The following is a 26,189-nucleotide window of genomic DNA, read 5'->3' on the forward strand; positions in this document are numbered from 1 at the left end:
TTCTACAGAACGCCATGCACGCACCAAATGTAAATAAAGCCAATGAACGTATATGACCTGCACTAAGCTGAGTGACTCAATCAAGAACAGGGTTGTAGGCTATAGCCACCAACTTTGTACTGATCAGGTTAATTTAGATACTGTGCACTAGACTTGCTGGCCAGTCCGGTCAACTACCAATCCCCAGACTCATGCAGAGGACTGGCCGTTTCTACTGTTCTTTGTCAGTTGCATGGATACTGTTCTATCCATGACTGTTGTAAGTTCCTGTATAACTATCTATCTCTCCTAGCCTCGACTCAAGTCCGCTTTACAGCTTCTAAAGCGGCCTTGAATCGAGGCTATATCTCTCCATGCCGCACACATTTCCTCCCGTAAAACATTATGACACGTGTCAAAAACCTCCGAGTAAGTCTTTGTTTGCCCCCGGCTCGGGAGCTATTCTCGACTTCCTCGAAGAGTGGACTGAGGCAAGAAAGAAAAAGAAGAGTACAATATATATCAAATATCAACTGTCAAAAATACAATTCTGCTGCGTACACAGTTACTGCACTGGTGAATCGAGGCCAGGGCTAGGGAGAGAGAGTGTCGATCAGCTCTATATGACTATAACAGTAAGTCAGCATGAATCAATGGATGGTATCACAGATAAAAGTCTTTTAGTGTTCCACTGGTACTTAGCTTTAGGGTGTGGCTATAAGCATGAATTAATCCCAAGTGGGCATGCCACTAGCTCTAACTGTACACGCCCAGATACAATCAATACCAGGCCTCGGAGGCGACCTAGCATTCAATTGGAGACGGATCGGCGTGGGATCGAGGCTAGGCTGTATCTTAGGCCACTCCAAGTGATACTCTGGTTTCTGGTCCACCGCCCGCATCAGATTTTATTCTTGGATTTCTATCTCATTATTAGCCTCCTTCACCGGCCTTCCCTAGCGGGAAGTGCGGCCTGGGATCGAGGCTATCTCATTATTGGATTTCTATCTCATTATTTCTACTACGCATGCGCAGAATGGTCCATGTGGTACAAAATAGTGTGATAATGATATTCATTTGCAAAATAATGAGATTCATAAGGTGAAATCGATAATGACATAATGAGAAAAGCCGCCCGCCCGCATGCAATTAGAAAAACTTCAGGACCAGAAACCAGAGTGTCACTTGGAGTGGCCTTAGCTCAGTGTATGCATTTTATATGCAGCTTATGGGAGCACATGATCCGTTTCCAACTCTTTTATCTATGCATGATGCCATCCACTCATACAGGATGACAACACCGGCAAAAAATAATTCTTTTTGCGAGACAAATTAGAGTGGCGCTGTAATCACACCAATTACGGTAGTTCATTGCACCATACTGTATTCTGTTCATTCCCAGTATGTCGTCCCCTCTTCTGAGGTGTATCCTGCTTCCCGGCCAGAGTGTGCGTATTGGAAGGAAGGTATCATTGGAGCTCTCTGTGAACAGGCCGTACCTGAGCAATCTCCATTGCCAACTGGACCTGAGGGTGTCTCCTAATGGAGGGTATGGCTGTGGGGTGATTGATCATAGTCACAACGGCACCTGGTGGTTACCTTTAGGAGTAGATCTCAAGAATGCTGTTCGCCTGAAGAACAGAGAGAGACAAGAGTTGGTGTGCGGTGATATCGTATTGTTATTGTCCCCCAGTCACAAACACTGCTGTGAACTGAGGTTCCAGTTAGGGAGTGAGGCTGGGGAGTATGTGCTGAGTCAGTTACCCCCCACAGATGACCCCCCACGCACACAGGGGACCAAGAGAGAGGGTGGTGACGATTGCACCAATAGTCCAACCAAGATCCCAAGACTAACTAATGACAATACGTGTGTAAGATCATGTGTGGAGACTTGTGCTGTTGATGAGGGTATCTCTACTGACACCCACACACGTACACCTGTCCCTGATATTGACACTATTGAATTAGAGTATTGTCCACATTGCACTGAACTGATTTCTGTACCCGACCTTCCATCTCATGTTGACCTTTGTCGTATACCCCATCCCTCCTTGGTAAAATGTCCACTATGCTTCAAATCATACCCGACAGCCGACCTTTTATCGCATGTGGACACTTGTTGTGGAGGCAGCAATGCTGGTTCTGCAAGAGAGTACACACTGGAACCTTATGCTGAACTAACAAGCTACAATGCAATAGATGTTGAAGTCGATGGTACAGCCAAAAAAGAGCAGTGTGTAGCAGAGGGCCACAACTCTGCATCTGAAGTAAGTCAGTAGCTACAATAATTGTATTGATTCTCTCCCATGTAGAGTGACAGGGAACATTGTGAGCACTGCCTGAAGCTATTCCCACTGACTCAGCTGATAGACCACGCCCTCTCCTGCTCACAACAGAGGGGCCTGGTAAGTCCATCCTAACTCACACCCTCACCACTCACAAAGCCTCACAGGACAGTGCCAAATGTGTGGACGGGAGTCAAGATGAGTGGGGGGAGCCTGTGGAGAGGTGTATGCACTGTTTCAGGGATTTCCCACTCAGTAGTCTGGTGGGCCACTCTCGATTATGTGAGGGGGACATGCTCGGGCCTCGAGGACGCTTCACAGCCTTCCTACCGTCAGTCCATGATGTGAGTGCCTCTGTCTATACTACTCTAACACGCACACACACACACACATGCAGATGGATCCAATGGCTTTGTCTGTGCTCACAGAAACACAAATGGCAGCTGTGGACTACGTCATGAAGAGGTCAAAGGTTGAAGCAGAGAGCGCGTACCCTGAGCTCAAACGTAAAGTGGTCTCCCTTGGATACACAGAGAAAGACTTGGATACGTAAGAAAAATGTTCATTACAATCAAAATAATAATTATTGCTCAAGAGCAATTGTATGTGTGTGTAAACAATGTGGCTATGAATGTGTCACTAAACTAAACTGCTACAATATGTTTGCCCCCATAGGACCCTCCAGTGGGTTCGCCGTGATGCACCCATCATAGTGCATGTAAACCTTGACCGAGTGCTGGAGTTCCTGGTCAAAGACAGCCACTATCGGAACCTGTTTGAGGTGCGCTCTGGAGGGGGCAGCACAGACACTACTGCCAGGGCGTCTTGGGAGGACAGGATATTCAACAACCTCTATGTCTCCAGCCCTCCCTCAGAGAGGGTCAAGTATGGCGTCCTCAATATTGGTACGTAGTTATCAAGTGTGTGTGAGTGTGTATGTGTGTCCTCTCCTAGTGGGGGACCCAAGAGGAGTTCAGTCGTGTTATTCGTATGGAGACTCCTTCTTACAAGTGAGTGTACAGTCGACTATCTTTGAGCATTCAGTGATGTGTTGTCCATGCACAGTTAAAAAAGGTTCGCTTGAGGACAACTTTTGCATCTACTGACACTTCGCATAGTGGAGTGCAGCTGTCATGCTGTGAGCACTATGGCAATGTTCTGAACCAGTATAGCAACCCAGAGCTACAAGCTGTGAGTGTATATAATTATTATACAACCCTTTTTCACTTTATTTTGATTAAGGTCACTATAATTAGTTTTTGTGAAATTTTGGCAGCATGCAGTGTATGAATGATTCAAATTTTGGCATAAAGCAACTCAAAAAATGTCTACTTAAAGAGAGGTCATCTATTAATCGAACAAGAGTAGAGATACATGTAATAGCTGGCCGGCCCAAGTACAGCTATTATTGAAGAGTGGCCAGCTATTATCTCTACTCTGTATTGATTTGGCTAAAGATGACCTCTAGACTACTTTAAATATACATTTTGAGTTGCTTTATCCCTTTCCAGGTCAATCGCAAAATCTGGAACAGTCCGTCACTTTAGTTTGCATTTAAAGTCAGCCCAACGCACCAAATTAGTTGATTTTATCGCCGCCCCAATGAAGTGGCCATGGCTTAGAGATGGGTGTGGGTCGATGGTAGTTCACAAACTAACTAGTCGATTTTATGCCTTGCTGCTGCCTTGATGGAAGTATGTGTGGCCTTTAAAAGCTATACTCTGGTAAACTATGTTATAGCTGCTTAGCAAGCACGTAGACTATTGTAGTGCATGTGTCAACTTGTGTAGTGCCTGTGTACACAAATGGCTTGCTGCTTAATCTTTGAACATTCTATGGCTACCAAGATAGTCTAGAAGGTCTACCAATAAATGTTTTTTTAGTGCCCTCAGTAAAACTTTAAAGGATTATTGCATTCATCAATCCACCACAGAATCCAATATCAACATTGACAAGTTGATATATAGCACGCTCCCTAGCTTGTTGTTGTACAATGTACAATTTGACCAGTAAAGGAAATTTTAATCATTCATACACTACTGGCGAAGTTTCTGATTAGTGACCTTACTTAAGTAAGCAGCTAGGGTTTCATCTAGGATTAAAAGTTTGTGGGGATGTTTGGCGCAAAGTATTTGTTCATGCCCACTTGTTGACCACACCCCTAGTGTATCACCGTAGTTACACACCATAGACAGTACATTCTATGTATCGTATATGCTTGATCAGAGGCCGTTCTTTATAAACTAAGGCCGCTTTCAAATAGAAACTTTGACTCGAGCGTTTCTGCAGCTTTTTAGTGCTTCACAAAGACTCAGAGTTCAAGTCTATGCTGGTGAAAATCACTTTTGATGACGAACTAAAGATTGTTGAATTAGCTGGAGCTAATGAACGCCTCTCTTGAATAGCCAACAAACACCAATTTGGGGAGGGGGAGGTTTACCCTTGCCCCCCCCCCCCCCCGACTAGATGAAACTCTGGTCAAGTGGTTCCTCCCTCCTCTGGGTTGTACGTGTACTATACGTATCAATCAACCATATCTACACACAGATATTGGATGTGGCAACAAGAAAACAACCTTTCCTACAATCAAATGTCATCACTCAATACAAAGAGGTATGTCTATAATCTTCCCCACCCCATTACAGCTCCCTCTCCCCCCCCCCATAGGTTCAGATCCATGGTCCGCTGTGTCTCTCTGAGAACGTAGATTGTATAGTAGTCAACGATCGGCATGCGAGTGACTCGGCAACTAGAGGCCTTCTGGACACTTTTTTGGAGCAGAACAAGTGCAATCTCCTGTGGATGGACTCAGTGGACTCTATTGGTTACCCCTCCTTCACCCCATCAAGTCACATCCCTTTGTCTATGCCCCCTGTCCCTATTGTACCCCCCATAGCATGGGCCCCACCCACTGCACGACGTAGGAGACGACGACGCCGCCGCCACCATAGAGACAGTGGATGGTGACAAGTTTACAAACATAATAATTTCAAAATTTGTTCATCATGTGTTTTCCTTTCATTAATACTTCAATTTTCCAATTTCATCAATCTCACGCTTGACTACATCTCACACTTGACCACATCTCTTTTCTGTATGTGTGCAAAACCAATAATTAACATTAATTTTCGTTATTGTTGTGAGGTATTGTCTAATGTGTACGTACCGTTCTGGGTTTCTGAAACAGCAGGGCCAGCAGCAAGTACCACATGTACATCAGTCGGCTCTATAGGGTCATAATTGCAGGTTGTGTGGATCTGTGCATGGGCCAAAGCCTGAGGGCCAGTGAGGGATAGCAGGAACTATGAGTGGGAAAATAATGAGGGTGCATGTACGCTGTAACACTAGCTAGCTGGACCAAGAGGAAAGAAAAGGTGTCTCAATGAGCCATCGTCCTGTGCGGCTTTAATTTGAGCATGCACTCACGTCATGAGTAATCACGTAGCCTGCAACACGAGACATGACCTCACTTCACTCTAAAGTGACTTACATGTAATTATCAAATGCACACACACTGTCGGTTATAGCGTCTGCTTCAGGAGCATGAATTTTCACACTGAAATAATTATGAGGGTCTAGGACATTCTAGACTAGTCCGCAATAGAAGAGGTAGAACCACATCACATTACATTTTACTGCAAGACCTCGATTTAATTAATTAAAGCGACAATTTCACTGATTACAAAGACAAAAGATGCTTATTCTTCTCCCTTTCGCTCTGAATTTTAGACATGGGAACAAGACTATAGGCTTAAGATGGACCACTAGATTCCATTGTGCAGCCACAATGCCGCATGCTGCTTGCATGTTGCATGCACAATAGCTAGCCTCTAAGTCTTCCCCAGGCCAATTTTTAAAGAAAAATCGGTCTAGGAACAAGGCTATAGCTACTTGCACACTTCCTGTCGTGAGATAATTATGAGTATAGTTTATAGTTATTATGTTCTAGTAACAAATGGGTTACTACAATAGGTAGGAAGCAAAATGGGTATAAAATGTTGATAAAAGAGCAAATTCGGTCAAGGCTTTATGATCGATTATAGTCGCACTAATTGGAGGTACAGTGGAACCTCTCTATAACGGACACTTTTGGGGAACAATGTTTTGGCCTTTATATAGAGGTGGCATTTGTTGAGAGGTTGTTTTGTATACAAACTGTTCATTTGGGACCTGGGTGCCTGGCCGTTATATAGCAACTGGCCTTTATTCGGAGGTGGTTGTTTACAGAGGTTCCACTGTAGCTCTACTTGGTTTACTAGCCTCAATTTCAGGGTGCTTAAAAAACCGTACCATATACCGTATAGCGCGAAATTTTCGAGGGGCTTAATTTTCGCGGATTAATTAAGTCCACGAAAATTGTTAAATTACCTGCTAGATCTATAACGTGCAAAAATTTAAGGTGTGGCTTCCGGTAAGCCGTCATTCCGCGAACATTGTGCAACGAAATAGCTTTTAGAGGCCAATCCACGAAATATAAGTGCCTCGAATATTTCGCGCTATATGGTAATTGGTATATAGCACACTTTTTGAGCCATGAAAGTGCGGCTGCCTCTAAATAAAACAATACATTTTACACTATACTAGAATGGCAATGCATGTTGCGTCCACCGTTAGCTATGTTCGTGGAACAATAATTAAATTTTGTGGAGGATAAAAAACTGCGAAAATTAAGCGCCTCGAAAATTGAGCGTTGTATAGTATTCAACACATTGCAGCTGTCGCCACTTTTAGAGGTCAGAAAATGTCTAAGCTTGAGGGTGTCACATATTTCGAGGGTCACCTTAAATTTCATGCTTACAGAACAGAATGTCATCCCGTCAGACCATTGATTGGTTTTGGCTAAGTTATTTTGTGTGTATAGGTTGTGCGTACGTCTTCCACTGACAAAATGACCTTCTGTTCTTTGTCATAATTAATAAGAAAAAATATGGGAGAATTTGGAGGAACAAAAAAAAGATTAGTTGTTTCTGTTCCTCAATTCTTCCCGTATTTTGTCTTCTTGACCTTGTGACAAAGAAAAAGAAAAAGAAAAAGAAGAGCCTGCGAAGGAGGCTACGAGATAGATCCTGGTTGGATTCCTTTAAATTGCAATTCCCATGAAATTCCCAAATGCATGTTTGGACTATACCTAGAACGTAGCTGCTAAACTATGTCAGCAAGTGCAATAAAATAGCTTCTCATTTCATGCTACACACGTATCATTATGATGATGGTACTAGTTACGATGGTACACATGATTTATAGGAGATGCTTATGTCCAAATATAAGTACATATAATACACATGCATGTATAATAGTATAGTGGATAATTTTCTGTACATCAAAAGTGTTTGTGGAATACATTCACATGTTTTGATAGTGCATACGTCCACTGCCAAGAAGTGGCTCACGGTAATACTCATCGTCATGGTTCACCGCTATAGCTACAAACTGTCTGATTCTTGCCTGACCATCCTTTCTTTTGCGCCACCATTTCTTCGCTTGCCAAACACTATGTGCAAATACAATCGCACCAAACTGAATGAAGGCTACGCCCAATGAAACCGTGACTACAGTTGCTTCGGTGTCCTGGTCAACGTAAATAATGCTTATAAGCAAAATGGACGCATTGAGAAGAAATGACTTTTCAAGAAGGGACACATACCACTCCTTGTACATGTTTGTGTGTAGAATTAATATGGAGGTAGTGATAGAAGCAACCAAAACACTTGTTCTGGAATTAGTGGTAGCGCATGTCACAGTAATAACTGCTCGTGCTAGTAATAAAATGCCAGTCCAATAATGGAACTTGTCTTTGAGTGGTCCAGTGTAAGCATCGAATAATGGCTTCCATTTGTTGATCCATCGGAATGGCCGGTAGTGATCTACCTTTCTCAGTGGTTGAATGAACAATAGGGTGATCATAAATGGAGCCCACAGAAGAGCCAGGACCAGCAGAGCCACAGCAAAAAGGATTGACTGAGCGGAATCAAGATAGCTAACGGTACCATCCTCTGTCCACACTACAATATAGCCACCAGGATAGTATAGGAAGGTGAAACTAACAGCTGTGATAATAGTTTGCAATATTTTGGAGAATGATAAAAGAAAGAGAGTTGCTAGTAAATGAATGGTGCTGTTTCCAAAATATCTCGATACTCTGAATGACAAGTGAGATGCAACAATTATCCCTCCAGCAATTGTCCATATGTACAGAGGGAACACAAACTGTAACCATGTTTTCCAGTAAGCATCTAAACCATCAAATAAACAGGTGGTAATCCCCAAGTCTAGATTGAGCCAAGCTATAAAAACTTTGAGAAATTGTCCAATGCCACTTGGAGATTTGTCAACTGGCGCTATCATATTTTGATGGGCCCAGATGATATTTGCATAAAAGACAAGTCCATTAACGGTTCCAATGGCAACAGTTAATTCTAAAATCTTTATAATAAGCACTAATGCAATTCCTGCGAAACTGAATGCGAATAACAATGCTAGATAGTTATTCGAACAGTATTGGCATACTGTGCTACCAAGTACTCGACTAAAATTTGCCATACAAGTTCCACATAAAATCCCCGACCGCCCGTTATCACACTGTACATCAGGATTATCAAGATCGACTGGAATCCTTGTTTGCCTGCAGTAATTTGGAGGACAATGCTGAGTGATTAGCGTACATTTTGTTGTATTATGTTCAAACGTTCCTATCCACTGTGAACCAACACGGTATATTTCCTTTGAATGATTTTGAATTGAACAATGCACAATTTTATTATCGCTAAAAAATTGTGTACAATCACATGAAGATGGCGTTCCAATCAGGGCAAAACCTATAGGACATTGAAGGAAAGAAAAGGATATAACAACATCAGTCGTCAACAAAGTTTGTGGGATATATCCACTTGCATTGTATACGTCGATATTATTCTGTATTGCATCTAGATCTAGAGATGGGTAATACGTATTATAGCGTTCCTCTTCGGCTTTTAAAATTATAACAGGACGTGGATTGTCTAGGTTATGTAATGGTTGATATGCAGTATATGTTATTTCTGTGCAGTTTGGGTGTTTATTCAATTGTGATGTTTCATGCGATCCTAAAACGATATCCTCAGATCCAGCACTAGCCAACACCACTGATGACAAAGCACCAAATTCAAATCCAACAACGGTAACCGATAGCTTCAATTCCTCACCAGGGTAAAGGTCCTTTGTCGTATGATCAATGTATTTCAAACTAGCACACTCTGGTTCACCTTTGAGATTGCATAAACAAACTCGCTTTGGGGAAGATGAAATACGGGAAAGATGGGACGACTGATCAAAACTGAATAATTGCTGGCTAGCATTGATTGATGGTGTTGGAGTCCTGTTTTGAGGTCTATCTATGATACAGGTGTCATGTACAGCAGCCCCATAAATATGATCACCTCCCCTTGCTGCTTTGTTGTACAAAAATATGAGCTCAATATTCAGTTTCTGTATGTCATCAACTGTAGGGACCTGGTAGAAGCATTCTGCTGGTTCTATGGGCAAGTCTAATGGTTCAATGTACATAGCACCACCTACATCTGAGGCAAAATTATTATTAAATAATGTTGTGCTGTTGTTAACGAAACATAGCTGAGCATTAATCAATGACAAAGCTCCACCTTGATATCCAGTGTTGTTAGCGAAAATGTTCTGTCCAATAGATACAGCGTACCGTATGTTTGTTTAAAAGCTGTTCCAGGATTGCCTAAAAAAGTGCAATTATTGATGATCGTTTCAATTAACCCTTTTGTACTTGTACCTAAGCCTAAACCAACACCATTGTTGGTAAAAGTCGAGCCAGTAAACGATACGGAAGAAATACTTTGGCTTTCCCTGTCTTGAAATGAACATGTCCTAATAATATTATTATGAAGGGTAGATAATGATCGTCCATCTGTGACTACATGTACAGCACCAATTCCATTGTTTGACAAGTGGCAATTATCAAATACAAGGCTGAAATTGCTTCCGAGGGCGCTTATCTCGAATCCAACTAGATTGTGAGAAATGTTGGTGCTTTTTAAATGGGCCTGTAGGAATGAGTCTGAATCCAAACGTATTGAAATACCTGTATCGCTATAGTATGAAATATCACAGTCATAGACATTCAGGTTAACGTAACTCCCCTTCAGAAAAACAGACACTCCAATACCAATCATGGTAATCCCAATCGGTACAGTATTGTCTTCTAATAGAATGGAACAATTTAGTAGATGTTGCACTCGAATAGATATAGAGTGTAATGTACAACCTGTGATGCTTATAGAAGGGGCTGTCGGTACTGGCTCCCTCTGTTTTATGAAAGCAGTGGTAATCATTTCAATTTTGAGTGGATTTTCTTCGAACAATGACTCTTTTAAGCTTATGTAGCGAACACCAGACAATAGAGCTCTCGAATTTAAAGCAATGTTAAGCCCAACTAGTGTTTCTCCACCGATTACTTGAAAACATGTTGTGTTTTCTAGTTCTTCTTCACAGGTGATTAAAATATTTGTCATGCGTATACTCGTTACATTATTAAATAGAAAGCCACGTTGCTGAGTTGTGCATATCGATGCAGTATCAAAAATATACATTGTTCTCATAACAAATTTAACCTTTTCAGTGATTGTGAAGTCATGGGTGTTCAAATAGTAATCAGCTACTCCATTAAGGAACACTAGAGACACTTCACTCTCATTTCCAAAATACTTATCAGAATAGACAGCATATTCATCAAGTGTTTGACATGGCTTATCTGTTGGGCAAGCTGGGTTAGGGGGATGTGATGGGGTCACATAGAACTCATTGGAGAAGACAGGTACACCAAGACACAGCAACATCCAGAACAACATAGCAAATCGAAGTAACATTGTGTCCTACAGTAAAACAGGCTCATGTGAAGACATTATCATATAATTACCGGTATGATAATCATGTAATGTACAAAGTATCAAAGTATGTAAGATAGCTACTCTATAATTATAATAGAGAATACTAGGAGCTTACACACGAACTCAAGATGATGTACAACAACACCATTCAAGTCACTGTCTGTGCCACAATATCCTTACACGACTAGCTTTCTATAGCTAGGTCACTCACTATAAAAGGTAAGAACTCCAACAACCTTTCCCACAAGTATACACCTGTCTCCCCACAATTGAATAGAGTCTAGCATGTACATGCTTGTATATGCATAGAAACTTTATTTTCACCATGCATCCACAAAGTGATACGGGAGATACAAGATTTACAAGGCTGAGGCGACCAATTTTCAAAAAAAAATTGCCAAGCCATAATCGAGGTTCTACTGTACTAGTGATGACGCAGTGCCAGGCAAATGCTGTTACTATACCACTCTTAACTCAGTCAGCAACCTCTCTATAATTATAACGACACTCTTCACGGCAATTTCACGGAAATTAATATCAGTGCTGTCTAAAAGGTGCGGAGCAAGTTAAATGTCCTCAAGGCATATAACAGAGTTATAGTAAAATTATAGTCAGAGCAAGAAAATAGAGAATTACAATTTGGGGGGGGGGGGGGATACATTTAAACATTTAATAGTCAGTCCAGTAACTGGAGAAGACGCACAGTGTAGGCCTGTTCTCTGGATAATTTATAACAGGCATCCCCCGGCCTGCATAAACTACAATACACATGTATATTCATGCAGGCTACTCCTCTTGATCTTGCAATGGCCTCCTCCAGAGGAAATACCTCCATTGTGCGTCTTCTCCAGTTCCTGAACTGACTAAACCTTTAATTGGAGAATAAACAACACCTTCACAATTTCTAGGGCAGAGTAAAAACTCTCATGCACCAGCATTTCACATGCAAAGCTCTTGGTGGGTGTGGTTTCCTGGCATTGACACGCAAATAATAAGTATAGGATATACCACACCTAGGAGGAGGATATGCACCCATATATCCTCCGCTACTGTGGTTACTCCGAGGCGGAGCCGATGGGTATGTAACCATGGTAGCGGAGGATATATAGGGTGCATATCCTCCGAGTATGTGTGGCATATCTGACTTATACCACGTGACCGCAGCACTATAAAAGGATCTCCCCCTAGCAACAATTCAATCCACGATGCAGACTGCAAAAAAATAACAAGACTATGCCGGATTTTGCAGCCGTCAAAGAGCTAGTTGAGCAACATGTTGACTCGTACAGATGCTCAAGAGCTTCCTTGGTCCAAGCGTTGACCATTCGACGTCCCCTACTGGAGTTGCAAGCTCTTCTTGGATAAAATGTATCTAAACCGTGCCCATGGACCCATGGAAGCTTAGCCATCTTGTTGGAGAGCACCTTCTGTGTTTCTGCCGTCGCTTTGAGTCTTAGTACTGTCAAGCATGGCTCTTTTCTCTTTGCTTACTTTCTTGAACAAAAACTAAAAAACAACTTGAAAAACTGTGCATGCCTGGGGCTGTATGCTAATATTCTATATATCCTACAGCTGTTGACCAATGAGATCAATTAGTGGGTGACGTAAGTGTGGTATACTTATTTTTTGAGGGCTCTCGAGCTAAACAAGGAACATTTCACCCGAAGGAGGGTGAACATTTTTTGTGTAGACAGGTATATATGTCATTGTGTATACATGGAGTTATATAAATATATGGAGTAAACACAAGGGAGCTTTACAGTGAGTACGTTGTAGATAATTGCTCTCTATCCGTTGCAGAGAGGTTCCATGAGGGTCCTTATCAAATAATCATGCATTACACTGTATAACTAGATCACTAAAGTGCTAAACTCTCGGCTGGTTAATTAAGTTTCACAACCAGATTGTTGTACAAATTATTCACAATAGGTGAAAATCTGAACGTGGAAACCAATAGCAGCAACTCAAGGCTTTGAAATGGCAGTGGTGTATGGTCACTTGGTCAGACACAATCGTCCGTTGAAGATGAAGAAGAATTAGACGAACTTCCACCAAAATAATGTTCTTTAGGCAACACAACCACAAAGTCCTCTTACACTGAGACAATCGACACGTACTGTGAGTGTACCCACAGAGATATGGACAATATGTATACCTTAGATCTCTTAGAGTTGTTAATCAAATTTATGATTAATTTTGTATCTCTTATGGTATAGTGTATAGGTTAACTTTCAACATGCACATGAGATATTATTATGATAACCTCTTGATAAGAAATCGATATTGAAATGTACACAACAAAAGGTGCATGCATGGATTTCACCACTGAATGTGTGAATTAAAGCACAGACACATAGTCAGTGTATATCTTTAATACTAGTAAGTATTAGTTATTGCCCAGCCAGAGTGCAACATGCCATATATTGCACTGGAGCAATATAATGCCCGAGGGCCGCAGGCCCCGAGGGCATTATGTCATCCAGTGCAATATATGGCATGTTGCACGAGGGCGCCTGCAATAACTAACTTGTTGCCCAATGACGTTAAACTCGTCTGACTGGTCATATAAATCGTAATAAAAGACATGTGTTTTGAAGGAATTTAGTGTATTCATTAGTTTTGCTGAATTCCATAGTAAATTTTTAGGTTTTTTTCCCACTAGTAGTTGTAAAAGTAGTAGCCTATAAAAGGGAGCAACTGAGTATTGGGTGGGATGGTGGGGCATATGTCCCAAATGGATATCTCTTAAAGAAATCTACTGCATCTACACACAGTGCAAGTGCATATAATCCAGTGCAATATATGGTAGCCATGGCAGTGATGCAACATGCCATAATTATACTGAGCACTGGATTGCTTTGATCTGGGCAACAAGCCATTTTGTTGCATTTTGAGTGGGCAGATCAAAGGAAATACTGTGCCAATATCTGCCATATAGCACAGGTCAAGCCTTGAACTGTGCCACTATCTAGATACCGGTCCCTTTTATAGTGTAACACTGTTAAACAGATTCAGTGGTAGGCAGAAAACGTTTTTCATGCGTCTGGTGCATTCCACAGCCACCACAAGTAGTTGAAACTAGTTGTCCTATAAAAGGAGTGATGTGTACACGGAAAGGAATGCACAAGGAATGCAACAAATCAGTTGTTACACAGCTCACTCGTGCTGCGCTGCGCACATTGGATATAATTATTGGCTCAGTAGTGCCTTTTCCCTCGAGGGCCGCAGGCCCTCGGGCCTAATCACTACTGAGCCAATATATCCCATGTGGCACTGTGCATGTGTCACAACTATAACATAGCACCTGTAAACTACACATAATAATTGTAAGCACCTAACTGCATGTAAACTAGATTACAAGAACATTCTGTTTCTACTCTAATGTTGTCAATTGTTAGGTGACAAGTCTAAGTCATAAAAAGCACCTAACTGCTAGATTACAAGAACATTCTGTTTCTACTCTAATGTTGTCGATTGTTAGGTGACAAGTATGCATTGTAAACTTGCTCTACTTGATGGTGCAGGTTGTACTCTTCATCCCTCACACGACGTTTGTACCAACAAGCAATAACAAGATGGAGAAGAAAACCAACAATGCTTAAAAGTGCTCCAATAGAATACTGACTCATGACACAGAGATTTGTTTGACAGAGATGATCGAACAACAAACTTGTCACATAGCCAAGAAAATTGAACACAAAAATCCCCAAAAATGCAATCCCTGACAGCAGTCCTCTCATGCTGTATGGTGATTGTGCAGACATAAACTCAACTGTAAACATCACCAGTAGTCCGAATGAACCAAATGAGACTATTGTGAATACCATTAAAGCCCAAAGTGACACTTGATAACCAAGCTGTAGTGCGACGACATTGTAAATTGAAAGAGAAATGTTAAAAATAGCCACTGTGAATAAAATAACACCTTTTCGTAGCATACAGCTGCCAAGTTTGTGCCTGAGAATTGGGAACAAGTAAAAAGTGAATTTGTACAGCAGTGTGATAACCATACAACACCACCAAGGGTTGTATGTGAATTTTGAGAACAAATGATAAAAACAATTAGGGGTTGTGGAATCATTGAACAGTTTAGGGATAGGTAAAGGCTTAACAACAGAATGTAGTGGACCGTAAAGATTGATAGCAAATGATGTGATGAATACAGGTAGAAGAACAACTAACAGTCGGAAAAAAGTTTTCACATCTTCTACTTGTTCTATTGAAAATGGTCCACCATATCTCGACTTGGCAAGGTCTATTCTAGAAGGTATCTCTTCCTCCCAGTATGTGAACGCACTGCGATTGATGGGAGACCTGTGTTTCCATGCAAACTTGACCACTCTATAACAGTTCTTCAATGAGTGAGGAGAATTTGGTTCAATGATAAGTAATCTTTGACCAAAAAGGAAAAGCAAGCACAATAACACACATGCAATAATAACGGGTAGCAGGCTTAATACTTGTGAGGATATTTGCACATCAGTGCACTGAAATAAGACATCATATATCGAATTGCTCATCCAAAAAGCGATAGTTAAACTCAAAAAGATCGAAGCGATATAGTCAATGATACCGGTTGAAGAAGCATCCGGCATCTGATCCAAACCAAGCTGGAAAACGGTCACTAAACACGCCCCTCCACCAGAATAAGCTAGCAGGCTGGATAGTGGACCAAATATTGCACTCATAATGATTGGAACATGATTTTCGTGAACATTTCTGAGGATTAAAATGCACACACATTCTACTATGACTCCCAAGAGCATAATTACAGCCCCACCTTTGAACACCTTGTAGTTTCCAAATTTTGAGTCAGCCAGCCATCCAAAGAATGGAAAAGAAACTGCAAATACCACAAATGGTACAACACTGGTCAAGACGACCCATTTAACACCAGAGAAAGACAGTCCACTGTAAACATACCTCTCCAGCTCCATGGTGGACCATATCACTGTGTGCACACACAGACTGCATACTAGCACAAGAGCGACTCCCTTTGAACAACACATATTAAAGTGAAATGAACCGACTCGGATAAAGAAAGCTAATACAACTATTTTGTCTGATCTCTCTGCACAAACTCAACCAAGACATGCAGTTGATGCATTACATTATTCATAAGCCACATAACTGAATGCCATAAAATTAAGGTTATTACCTAAATTGGTCAGCTAGTATGTGAGTACACTACGATGGAGCGTTGCAAACTTGACGAGGAATGTATGTGCATGGTTCAATAGAGTCAGCGATCCTCGACCAAACCGAAAAGCAAGCAAGAAAACACACATGCATGCACTATCATATCGAACCATACAATATTATTCTTAGCTTAAATAGCTGGAAAAATTCATTGTACGACAGAGATGCCTATGCAAACACACTATATAATTCGAACACACAAGTAACATTGATGATCGGAAAGACATACAAAGTGAAGTAGCTAGGTGACTGATCATGGTCACTAATAAACATAGAAGTATTGTATGCAAGGTGGGTCTACACCCCAGGAACCATGTGGTGGTGAAGTGACTTTGACATGGATGGCGGTTTTAAATTGACTTCCTATAATTATGCGCATTGCCATAATGTAGGCAACTCACTGCCTATTGTGGTTTACCCTGCATGGCACGGTAGCTACTGTTGAGATATACATTCCATGGGGGCCTCCGTGATTAAAATTCACACACAGAACATTGATAATTTCTGCATTACAAGGTATAGATGTACGTTGATATCCATTAAGGCAGCCACTATACCTTAAAATTCATCACTTGAACGGCAATATAAAGATGAGACTGACTGTGCATTGTATTACATACAACTTTCAAGAAACACAGTCATCTACACAAGAGCAGAAAGGACCAGCACTACAAACCCATTGATCTTGGGATCGGAATTTTTGATCCTACACGCGATATCATCTCAGAGTATGGGAAATATAGACAAGTGAAGGCGAACAACTCTTCCACTCTGAAAACTCTTTTATGACAAGGAGCTCTACGGCCACAAAGGAAGGCGTGGCAGCTACATTTTCTGTTGTGCCTCTTGATGCTGCCAGCTATGAGGGGTGAATAGTGCCAAAAGGAGGCTGTATTTTAGGAGGTGGCGGCGGCGGTCTCTCATCATAATTATGGTGGCGGCGGTTGTATTTTTGGAAGCGGTGTAGTCTCACATGGAAGGTGGCGCAGGCGCATTACGAAGATTTTAACTAATAGAGGAGGGTGAAAGATCACGTGCAAGAGAAGTAACAACCCACGTGTCAGATCCAATCGTCAGCGCTAGCGATGTCGGATCTACAGTCTTTAGTAACTGCTACAAGTGAACTCCAGGAAAAGCTGTTGAACGCAGTGAGACGTATTGAGCGACAAGGTAAAGTATAATTATTATTAATGTTAATTGCGCGCTTAAACCGGCCTACTGGCCGTCTAATCCACATATAAAGCCTACTGTGCATGTGAAAATTAAATCACAATTGTTGATAGTATAGTGCACTCAGTGCAGTAGGTACTTTTTGTAACTGACATAAAGCCTTTGCATGGTACACCATCGCAGAGTCAACCACATGCCTCTTCTTCTGCCCTATATGGTATAATTAACCACATCTTGTATCTGTATCTGGCGGTAGAACTGATTATCCCATGTCTATTATTATTTAGGTCTCAGAGTGATCTGATAACATGGTTGTTTAATTGGAACCCATCGAGCTCCGTAGGGAAAAAAAGAAAGAATACAACCAAACCAAGAGCGAAAAAAAAAATCCCAACATGGACACATACAATGTACCTTTGTGGCTCTTGCCACTGTGAACCAAGAATATGTTCCTGATATCCAAGAAAGAGCAGAACTAATGATTGTTGGTCTAGGGGAGAAGCGAATCACAATCAGTGCCGATGCCAAAGCCCAGGAAATCTGTAGTGAGCTATCAGTTCACTTTCCCAAGTTATTGGATAGTGGTGGCTTTGAGCTGCTACGAGTACCTGAAGGAGGGAAATAACTCAACGTTATTGCTTCTCCCGAGTCGGGTTACACAGTAAGGGCAGTAGTCCATTATGCCAAAGTTTACATCAGGCCAATGCAAAAAGATTTGTCTTTGGATCCTGTAACAGAGCCGGTTAGTTGGAAATTCTTTGCACATGACTGTGTTTATGTATATTGTTGTTGCTTTACAGAATTACATTGAACCACCAAAGGAGCAATGCCATACTTGCGGTAACCTGGTGTCCATCACAGCTCTAAAGGAACATATCACTTCGTGTAGGAAGGCGTAAGTACAGAAACGCAATTTGTGTATGGTAATTTAAACTTCAGTTTGTGCAGTGAGATCAAATCAAATGAAAAGTTGGATTACAGTGATACAGATAATCGCCCAGACATCTTATCAATTTTTTATGAAATAGTACATCTGCTGGTTCATTGACTGTTTTGATAACTTTCAAGGATAAAAGCAAGCACGAAGAAAGTGATAACAACGAAGAATTTGCTCATGGTGTTGGGGAAACCCGAGAACATGCTATTAACCTTGATGAGTGAGAACACGCACATTATTTTATTTTGTTCAATACAATATATAGCACATACATAGTTCATGACCATAGCCAAGAGCCTTATGCTCAGGGGGACATTGGAGGAGTCTGTGTCAGCTTTTAATTAGCTGAATTCGATGACACTGTCATGGAAGTAGCTCTCCATTTGAGTAAGACGATTAAACAACCTCAGCCATCCAACCAACCGGAGTAAGATTGTGTCTGTTATAGGAGTGCATTGTCGGTAATCTGAGGAAAAGTGTAAAAGCTATCAATTCCAAATTCGAAATGGTGATAAGACGAGGGAATATTTTAAGTGATGCGCTACGTCGGATGGACAAGATCACTTTTGACTCACACAAGCGCACAAGCCTCTGAAGGTGCATTAGTAATTTAGTGGCCTATGTACGTAGTTATAAGACTATAAAACTCGCGTGTATATTTCATACTGGTAGACTTACAAGGGATTTTTCCGGCTGCTGCAGTACAGTATCTTATCGAAATTCTTGGCATAATGTAGTGGCATACCAGCTAGGTGGGCATTAAACATGTTAACTGCCCCGCATTAACGTTTGTATGTAGGAATGCATTTAATTAAAACTTGGAAATCTCGCTGCGATGTCCTTATATATAGTTCATGGTGGTGCATCCTTAAGATATTCAGCCCATGTGTGTATAATTTCCTATGTGGAATGGATGCCGCAGACTTGATAGCAGATATTGATGAAGTTCCGAACTCAGATGTCGTGATACTCTGAATAAGGTAGGTACTATATATGTGCGTAGAAGTTTAGTACTTCTCGCTCAACCATGCGTTTGTACACTATAGCTAGCAGTAGTAGTAGTAGTAATATTTTATTTAAACAGGGAAAGTCTCATCAGCAATATTGCTGGTCTTTCTCTGCATGAGAGCCCTGACAAGAATTACAGACAAAAAACAAAAACATGAAACAAACAACGTAAGTTAATTAATTTTAAAAGTGTTATAAATAATTATATTTGTTGAACTAGCTTAATTCTTTTGCTCTTTTATCTAACGAGTTCCAGATAATTTGTAAATAAATGAGTTTTTTAGCCAGCTAGTTCGTGTCTTATAATATATTTTTATTTCTGCCATTTTCATTTTTTGTTGGTCGTATAAGTGTCCTGAAGATACTTTGGTGATTATAATCTTGTAGGTTTTAATTCCAGTTTGTAACCGTCTTCTTGATGATAGTTTAGCCCAACCCAGTTCCTCCTCTAAGGGGTTCTGATTTTGTGCCACTTGGTTTTTCAGAATAGTTCTCATTGGTCTATTCTGCACTCTCTCTATTTTATCCACTAGTTGTTTTGAACTTGGGTCCCATACAGATGTACAGTATTCCAGGTGTGGAAGTACTAGTGATTAATTTGTAGAGAAGTTTTCTTGTAAATATTGTTGCAATTTCCTTGATGAACTCAAAGCTCCATATGATTTTGTTGTGAAGCTATTAATATGGTTCTTGAATGTAAATTTATTATCTAGTAATACACCTAGATATCGGAATTCAGTTGAAGGGGGTGATATTAAGTATAATAATTATTAGCATTTCTTCGTAATTGAGTTGTTTTGCTGACATGTTACGTACATGTGTAATACACGTACAGATCCAAATGTGTGACAGTGTCGAAGTGCTTAGAGATATTTTGGTGGAGAATGTGGATCTGCTAATGGAATGTGGCTTTACTTAAGCTGCTATCAAAAGTAGAAGTTGCAGACAAGCCCACAATCATTCAGACTATCACCCTTCATAAGGTTGTGCTTGTGTTTCTGGCTGAACTATCCCAATTTCGTAAAGGGCTGTGTACACTGTGATGCCCTCTCACAGCATCCTTGCATGGCTACTCCGTTCATTCTTTTGCGTTGACTTCAGGGTTGTTTTCAGTATGAAGTAATTTTGTCAGGCCTTTTTAAATACAGACTCTATTTGGAAACAATAGGACAAAGGAGGAAACAGCTTTCATGTTTTTGTGGACTATCTAGATGACTGTGAGAGAGGTTGGTGACGAGTTTACAGTGTAGATATACATATACCTGTATAATTTATGTATACTAAGCTCTATGCAATTTAGACTTTGTGCTGACAGTAGCCGGTTACGCTACTTTTTGGGTCCACCAAATATTGTTGACCTCTATGAAGATTATTCCCTGTCACCGTTGCTTTCAGTTGCTTCCTCGCCACATAAAATCCCAGAAGATGCTGATAGCGATGTAGAAACTGGAGCTCAAGAGAAAGGTGATGTGCGAATAAAATCATTGCTACGGTTTGTTAGAAATTACTAGATTTTGTTTTTGTTTCTACATGTTTAATAGACGCTGTCACAAAAGTCTCATTATAAACAGTGTCCTGGCGTTTTTTACTGGAGCAGACTGCATACCCCCTTCTGGGTACGAGTCAGGAACGCTCACATTCAGTTGGATTGATCCCTATCAGACAGCATCTACTTGTGCCATTCAACTAACGTTGCCAACAAAGTATAACGATTGTGATGAATTTAAAAACAATTTGGACATTGCATTCACTATGCATGGAGGGTTTGGACTAATTTAGCTTGCTATACGATGACATTCATTCAATACTATTTACTCCATTGTTTTCTCAAACTATAATTATACATGTAATGACTTTGTATTCATAATTATCCTCATTAATAATTGTTTTGTTTCGGTACCACTGGCATAAAGCAATTTTCTGAACTACAAATTCAAGTGTTCTTGTGTATATATCTACTCCATGGCAATCACTGGGACCAATAGGGGAGGGGACATCATTAATTTGCTTAAGTTGCATGTAGTCTCTCTCTTCTAATGGGTTAAGGGTAGTAGTTACCTCAACCCTCTGTAACTCCTCAGCGGCAGGGAGGGGACCATTCCAATCTACCCATACAGACTTGACTGGTTCTGCATGTACATTTGGGGTCTATGTTGTAAGTACATGTACCTACCTCAAAAATGTCCTCATTTGAAGTCTGTGAGAGACGAGATATCCAAAGCTAAATTGGTGACAAATTGCTCATACTCGAAAGAGGATGATTATTCCACGCTTCCACAAATTGTGAAATAGCAAGATTAATCCTCGGAATAAATACGTAACGCAAACAAAACATGTGGATATCATTGTCTACGTTTTAGAACGTGTAAATCTTCCATCTGATAAAATAGTTGGAACAAATAAGATAAGATTGAAAGACGTCATATATACACCATAACCTTTCTATTCGTTGATTATGTACGGAACGACCAGTAATAAAGCTTCCACGCCCTGGACCCCTCATACGATGTTCCAACATGAAACAAGCAACTTCAACATTTTCACCTCTTCTATCAGATCGTACTCTAATAGAAAGACCCAAGTTGAACTCCGTCAATAAACAATTGCAAAACAGTATCCGCTCTATTGTTATCTGCAGTCCTCATGCAGGTAATTATGCGTCTACTACAGCCATCTATGCATCCATGTACCACATGAATCCACCACCTAGATAATAATTATAGTTAACTAAAACGAGACATTTTATGTCTATTCTTTTTACCTGATAAGCTTGTGATTGCCATCAATATGGTAAAGGGATAGAGGAGAAGGTACAGAATACTCTCATCGATTCAATGTCCGTAGACGCCTAAACACACTTTCTTGAGGATCTACTCTTCTCTGAGCCTCTCGTCTCGGAACTATTGTAAACGGCATCCTCTAGCAAGCAAATGCGCCATTATTTGACGTTTTCCACACATTGGAAAGTGGGATTGAATTTCTGCTACTTGAGTATCAAGTTCACAATCTGACATAATGGAGTACTGCACTCGAAGAGATAATCCATGATATGTGGGGTGTGGTCTCTTAGGCCAGGGTGCAAATTCAGTTTAATTCGAGGCTATGCCGCCGCCACAAACTAAACACTGCCGCCGCCAACCCAACCACTAACACCTACTGCCACCCTTGAGGTTAAGCCGCCGTCACCAAGTAAGTACCGCCGCCGCCAACCACTATTGAACATCAGAGCAGAGCACCTGCCGCCGCCGCCACCAAGTAAACACTGCCCAACACCTGCCTCCACCAAGTAAGTACAGCCGCCGCCAACCACTAATCTGCCGCCACCAAGTTAATACCGCCGCCTCCTAACACGTTTACTTTTGGCACTATTCACCTCTCATAGCCAGCGGCTCTAGTGAGACTGTGCGAACCAGCTTTGACATTGCGTCTGCTACAGCGTTTGACTTAATTCGTGCTCTTGGCATTATTCTTTTGAGCACCCCAACTATGCAACTATATACAGGTAGTGCTCGACAGTATCGCAGCTCTGTTAAAAACGTAACTGCAAGCTTCCCACCTAATGATGGCTGGAATGGTGTGTCCTCGATCATTGTGACAGGAGGCAAGTGGAGGCTCTATATGCATTAAGGGTGCTATGATCAAAGAAGTGCAAGACAAACATATGTACTCTGTTGAAAGATCCGATAGGGGGCAGTCTATTGAACGTCTTTGATTGGCAGTCCCAATAACGATACGGAATACTGACAGCAGGAAACGATAGAAGAACAGGAGTAGTAACTGTATAGATCTAGTATTGCTTTAACCCACAAATCTGGACTGCTACAAAACTCCCACTACCATCCTGTAAAAGCATCTCAGATATCTGCGGGTGACCGTTCTCTATCGCCACATACAACGGGATTGCTCCGCCCTATACAAACACGAGTACGACTGTGTAAAAGGGCTCAGAGTATTCATTAGGTGAGGATCGCCAAATTAAAATTCGCCAATGTGATCAAAAATAAGATGAGTCGCCAATTATATTTCTATTGCCTCATTCGCCGACTATACAGTATGTACTTACTCACATGCATGTAATGTACAAAGCATTGCAACCTCTGCTAAATTAGACTATCCACTATCTCACAGTGGCTATAAGTTCATAGCACTTGTACGCACTGAAGTATCACAGCACAGACTTCTCAGTTGTGGCTTGTTGGTCTAGGGGCATGATTCTCGTTTTGGGTGCGAGAGGTCCCGGGTTCGAATCCCGGACAAGCCCAATATTTTTTGACTTTGTGTTAATATATATATACTACTACACTGTCTAGCCACACAAATGCTCATATCTTTTACTCACGAGCATTGACAGTCACTTTTGCCTATAGATCACCTTCAGCACTTCATCGTGATCGTGTTCACAGACATAATACGAGAGCAATGAATCTGACAGGATCATCCTAATGAATAAAAACATTTCGTATTACACTAGAATGTTTTGCGAGTATCGAACTTTGTGAGGGTTGATCAATTAGCAAAAATAAAATTGCAAACGTAAATACACATGATCCTTGCCAGAATGCAATACATCAATAGCAAAAGGTAAATTTTTCTGCTGATTTTGAAAGGTTTTTCACTAGGTTTGTGCGGTTGACCAAAGTTGCGTAACTATCAAGTGAATGTGTGGGTTATGTCCGTAGACCCAGCCCAGCTATAACGAATTGACGTGGGCGAAATAATTATGTCACATGACATTGCTTCTGCACTGTGATTGGTCATTACTTAGCCTCGATTTAAAATACGGCCTGGTACCTATTACATAGTGATAGTGCGCATGCGTTAGTTTATTCTCCAGAATCTGGGGAATCCTCTTTTTTCTTTCTCTCATCTATTTTCTATCTATGTACATCAGCTTAGCTCTCTATTGCGTTGTTCCAGAAGGCTTTCACACTAGTCTGAAGCCAGAAGAGGCTCTCATCTACCTCTATGGCGGTTGTATGGTCAGGATGTCTTACCTTGGATATGTACAGGCTATGGAAAGTCTATGGTGCCTCAAACTGCTACTCGCGAAGACAACCCGGCTATAGGACCATCCTAGACGTAAGATGAGAGCCTCTTTTGTCTTAAAACTAGCCTTCTAGACCAACGCAATAGACGGCATAAGCTTTACGGAACTCAGTCATGGAGATAAAGTATTACGGAACATATTCTTAGTAAGCGACTAATTTCCAGTATAATTTACATTGGTAATACAATTACTCATATTCTGGGTAATTTGAAGCGTATGCGCACTATCACCCCTGCAATAGGTACCAGGCCGTATTTTAATGCGGCCTGGAATTGAGGCTAGTCATGATGATTGGCAGTTGACCAGTCCCAATCAGAGGATGGATGGACTGGCCAGCGAGTCTAGTATGTAGCAATATAGTATATAACACAAAGTCAAAAATATTGGGCTTGTCCGGGATTCGAACCCGGGACCTCTCGCACCCAAAGCGAGAATCATGCCCCTAGACCAACAAGCCACAACTGAGAAGTCTGTGCTGTGATACTTGAGTGCGTACAAGTGATTTGAACTAGCCACCGTGAGATAGTGATAGATGCCATACAACTAACCACTAGAACAACTCGATGATTGGCAGTTGACTAGTCCCAATCCCCAGAGGATGGACTGGTCAGCGAGTCTAGCTACACACATGTTCTAGATAGCAAATGCTCATATCTTTTACTCATGAGCATTGACATTCACTTTTGCCTAGCCTTCAGTACTTCATCACTTCATCGTGATCATGTTCACAGACATAGTACAAGAGCAGTGAATCTGACAGGATTATCCTATGTCCTAAGAATGTAAGAACTTTGCTAGGATAATTGATCAATTCGCATCAATAAAATCGCAAACCTAAGGTAAATACACACGGTCCTTGGCCAAAATGCAATACTTAGATCGCAAAAGGTCAATTTTTCAGCTGAAAGGTTTATCACTCGCAAAAACGATCACTATCTGACGGGGTGGCTAGTTCAAACCACTTGTACACAACAGCACAGACTTCTCAGTTGTGGCTTGTTGGTCTAGGGGCATGATTCTCGCTTTGGGTGCGAGAGGTCCCGGGTTCGAATCCCGGACAAGCCCAGTATTTTTTGAATTTGTGATATTTATCTGTACTCGAATGCTACGCACTATGTCTTAAGAAAGCAAAATTAATGCTCATATTCTTTACTCTTCACTCACAAGAATTGATATTCATTTTTGCCTAGATCAATTCCTTCAGCACTTCATTGTAATCGTGTGCACATAGTATGAGAGCAATGAATCTGACAGCCTAATGAAATAATAAGTATACACTGTATAGTATACTACAGGTGAAGGGGATCTAGGAACGTCAAAGATTATCGAAAAAAACACCAGATCAGAACGTGTGCCTTTCTCAGATACGTACTGTCACTGTGTACGATAACTGTGTGTATACGTGTGTTAGAGTATCGGTATTTACTGTACTATTACAAAAAGTTGGTTGATTTACCTCATCCACTTGATTTTAATATGGTCGGCTCCATGTTCCACGTTCTAGATGCATCCAAACTTCCTCCACATTGCCATCCTTGCAGGCATCAATGAATGGCTGCAGCATTCACATTCACTAGATCTATAGATGTATAGTGAACAGGGCAGGCAAAGACATGTACATTGCTAATATTCAATGCTTGCACACGCTTGCACAATAGTGGTCTAATCCAAAT

The 26,189-nt window shown here is 41.1% G+C and overlaps 2 protein-coding genes, 3 non-coding genes and 1 pseudogene across 11 annotated transcripts; 4 read left to right on the plus strand and 2 right to left on the minus strand.

Annotated features, from left to right (window-relative positions):
- The first annotated feature begins 452 nt into the window (after positions 1-452).
- On the plus strand, positions 453-5,407 carry LOC135344981 (uncharacterized). Of its 3 annotated transcripts, none has more exons than XR_010397604.1 (10): positions 453-614; positions 1,382-2,246; positions 2,292-2,384; positions 2,432-2,608; positions 2,662-2,813; positions 2,940-3,169; positions 3,219-3,274; positions 3,330-3,455; positions 4,554-4,877; positions 4,932-5,015. XR_010397604.1 is itself a non-coding variant. In XM_064542292.1 (10 exons), exons 2-10 carry the CDS (start codon positions 1,383-1,385, stop codon positions 5,229-5,231), a joined length of 2,064 nt encoding a protein of 687 aa, XP_064398362.1. In that variant the 5' UTR covers positions 453-614; position 1,382; the 3' UTR covers positions 5,232-5,407. The 3 variants fall into 3 exon arrangements, 2 of the variants coding, with proteins under 2 accessions (XP_064398362.1, XP_064398363.1); XM_064542292.1 differs by having other exon boundaries at positions 4,812-4,877; positions 4,932-5,407; XM_064542293.1 differs by having other exon boundaries at positions 460-614; positions 1,270-2,246; positions 4,812-4,877; positions 4,932-5,407.
- LOC135344986 (uncharacterized) lies at positions 5,215-26,186 on the minus strand. Of its 5 annotated transcripts, none has more exons than XM_064542298.1 (5): positions 25,973-26,186; positions 25,681-25,771; positions 23,842-23,908; positions 5,431-11,140; positions 5,215-5,356 (listed from the first exon to the last, which is right to left on the minus strand). In XM_064542298.1, exons 3-4 carry the CDS (start codon positions 23,905-23,907, stop codon positions 9,884-9,886), a joined length of 1,323 nt encoding a protein of 440 aa, XP_064398368.1. In that variant the 5' UTR covers position 23,908; positions 25,681-25,771; positions 25,973-26,186; the 3' UTR covers positions 5,215-5,356; positions 5,431-9,883. The 5 variants fall into 5 exon arrangements, with proteins under 5 accessions (XP_064398368.1, XP_064398372.1, XP_064398367.1 ...); XM_064542302.1 differs by having other exon boundaries at positions 23,809-23,908; XM_064542297.1 differs by lacking the exon at positions 25,681-25,771.
- Positions 17,440-21,403, plus strand: LOC135345432 (uncharacterized; annotated as a pseudogene).
- Trnap-ugg (transfer RNA proline (anticodon UGG)) lies at positions 23,659-23,730 on the plus strand. The gene has a single exon. It is a non-coding gene; the product is annotated as a tRNA-Pro (tRNA).
- On the minus strand, positions 24,902-24,973 carry Trnap-ugg (transfer RNA proline (anticodon UGG)). The gene has a single exon. It is a non-coding gene; the product is annotated as a tRNA-Pro (tRNA).
- Positions 25,510-25,581, plus strand: Trnap-ugg (transfer RNA proline (anticodon UGG)). The gene has a single exon. It is a non-coding gene; the product is annotated as a tRNA-Pro (tRNA).
- Positions 26,187-26,189: the final 3 nt, after the last annotated feature.

Source organism: Halichondria panicea, chromosome 12, assembly GCF_963675165.1.
Source record: "Halichondria panicea chromosome 12, odHalPani1.1, whole genome shotgun sequence".
In the NCBI taxonomy this organism is placed as follows: Eukaryota; Metazoa; Porifera; class Demospongiae; order Suberitida; family Halichondriidae; genus Halichondria; species Halichondria panicea.

What these genes read in the sequence shown, in the direction of transcription:
- LOC135344981 (XM_064542292.1), top strand. Translation starts at nt 1,383, where the DNA reads ATGTCGTCCCCTCTTCTGAGGTGTATCCTGCTTCCCGGCCAGAGTGTG. An exon ending in GTATGGCGTCCTCAATATTG is followed by an intron (nt 3,170 to 3,218) that starts GTACGTAGTTAT and finishes GTCCTCTCCTAG; the next exon opens with TGGGGGACCCAAGAGGAGTT. An exon ending in TCATCACTCAATACAAAGAG is followed by an intron (nt 4,878 to 4,931) that starts GTATGTCTATAA and finishes CCCCCCCCATAG; the next exon opens with GTTCAGATCCATGGTCCGCT.
- LOC135344986 (XM_064542297.1), bottom strand. An exon ending in ATCACGATGAAGTGCTGAAG is followed by an intron (nt 11,141 to 23,841) that starts GTGATCTATAGG and finishes GTTTTACTGTAG; the next exon opens with GACACAATGTTACTTCGATT.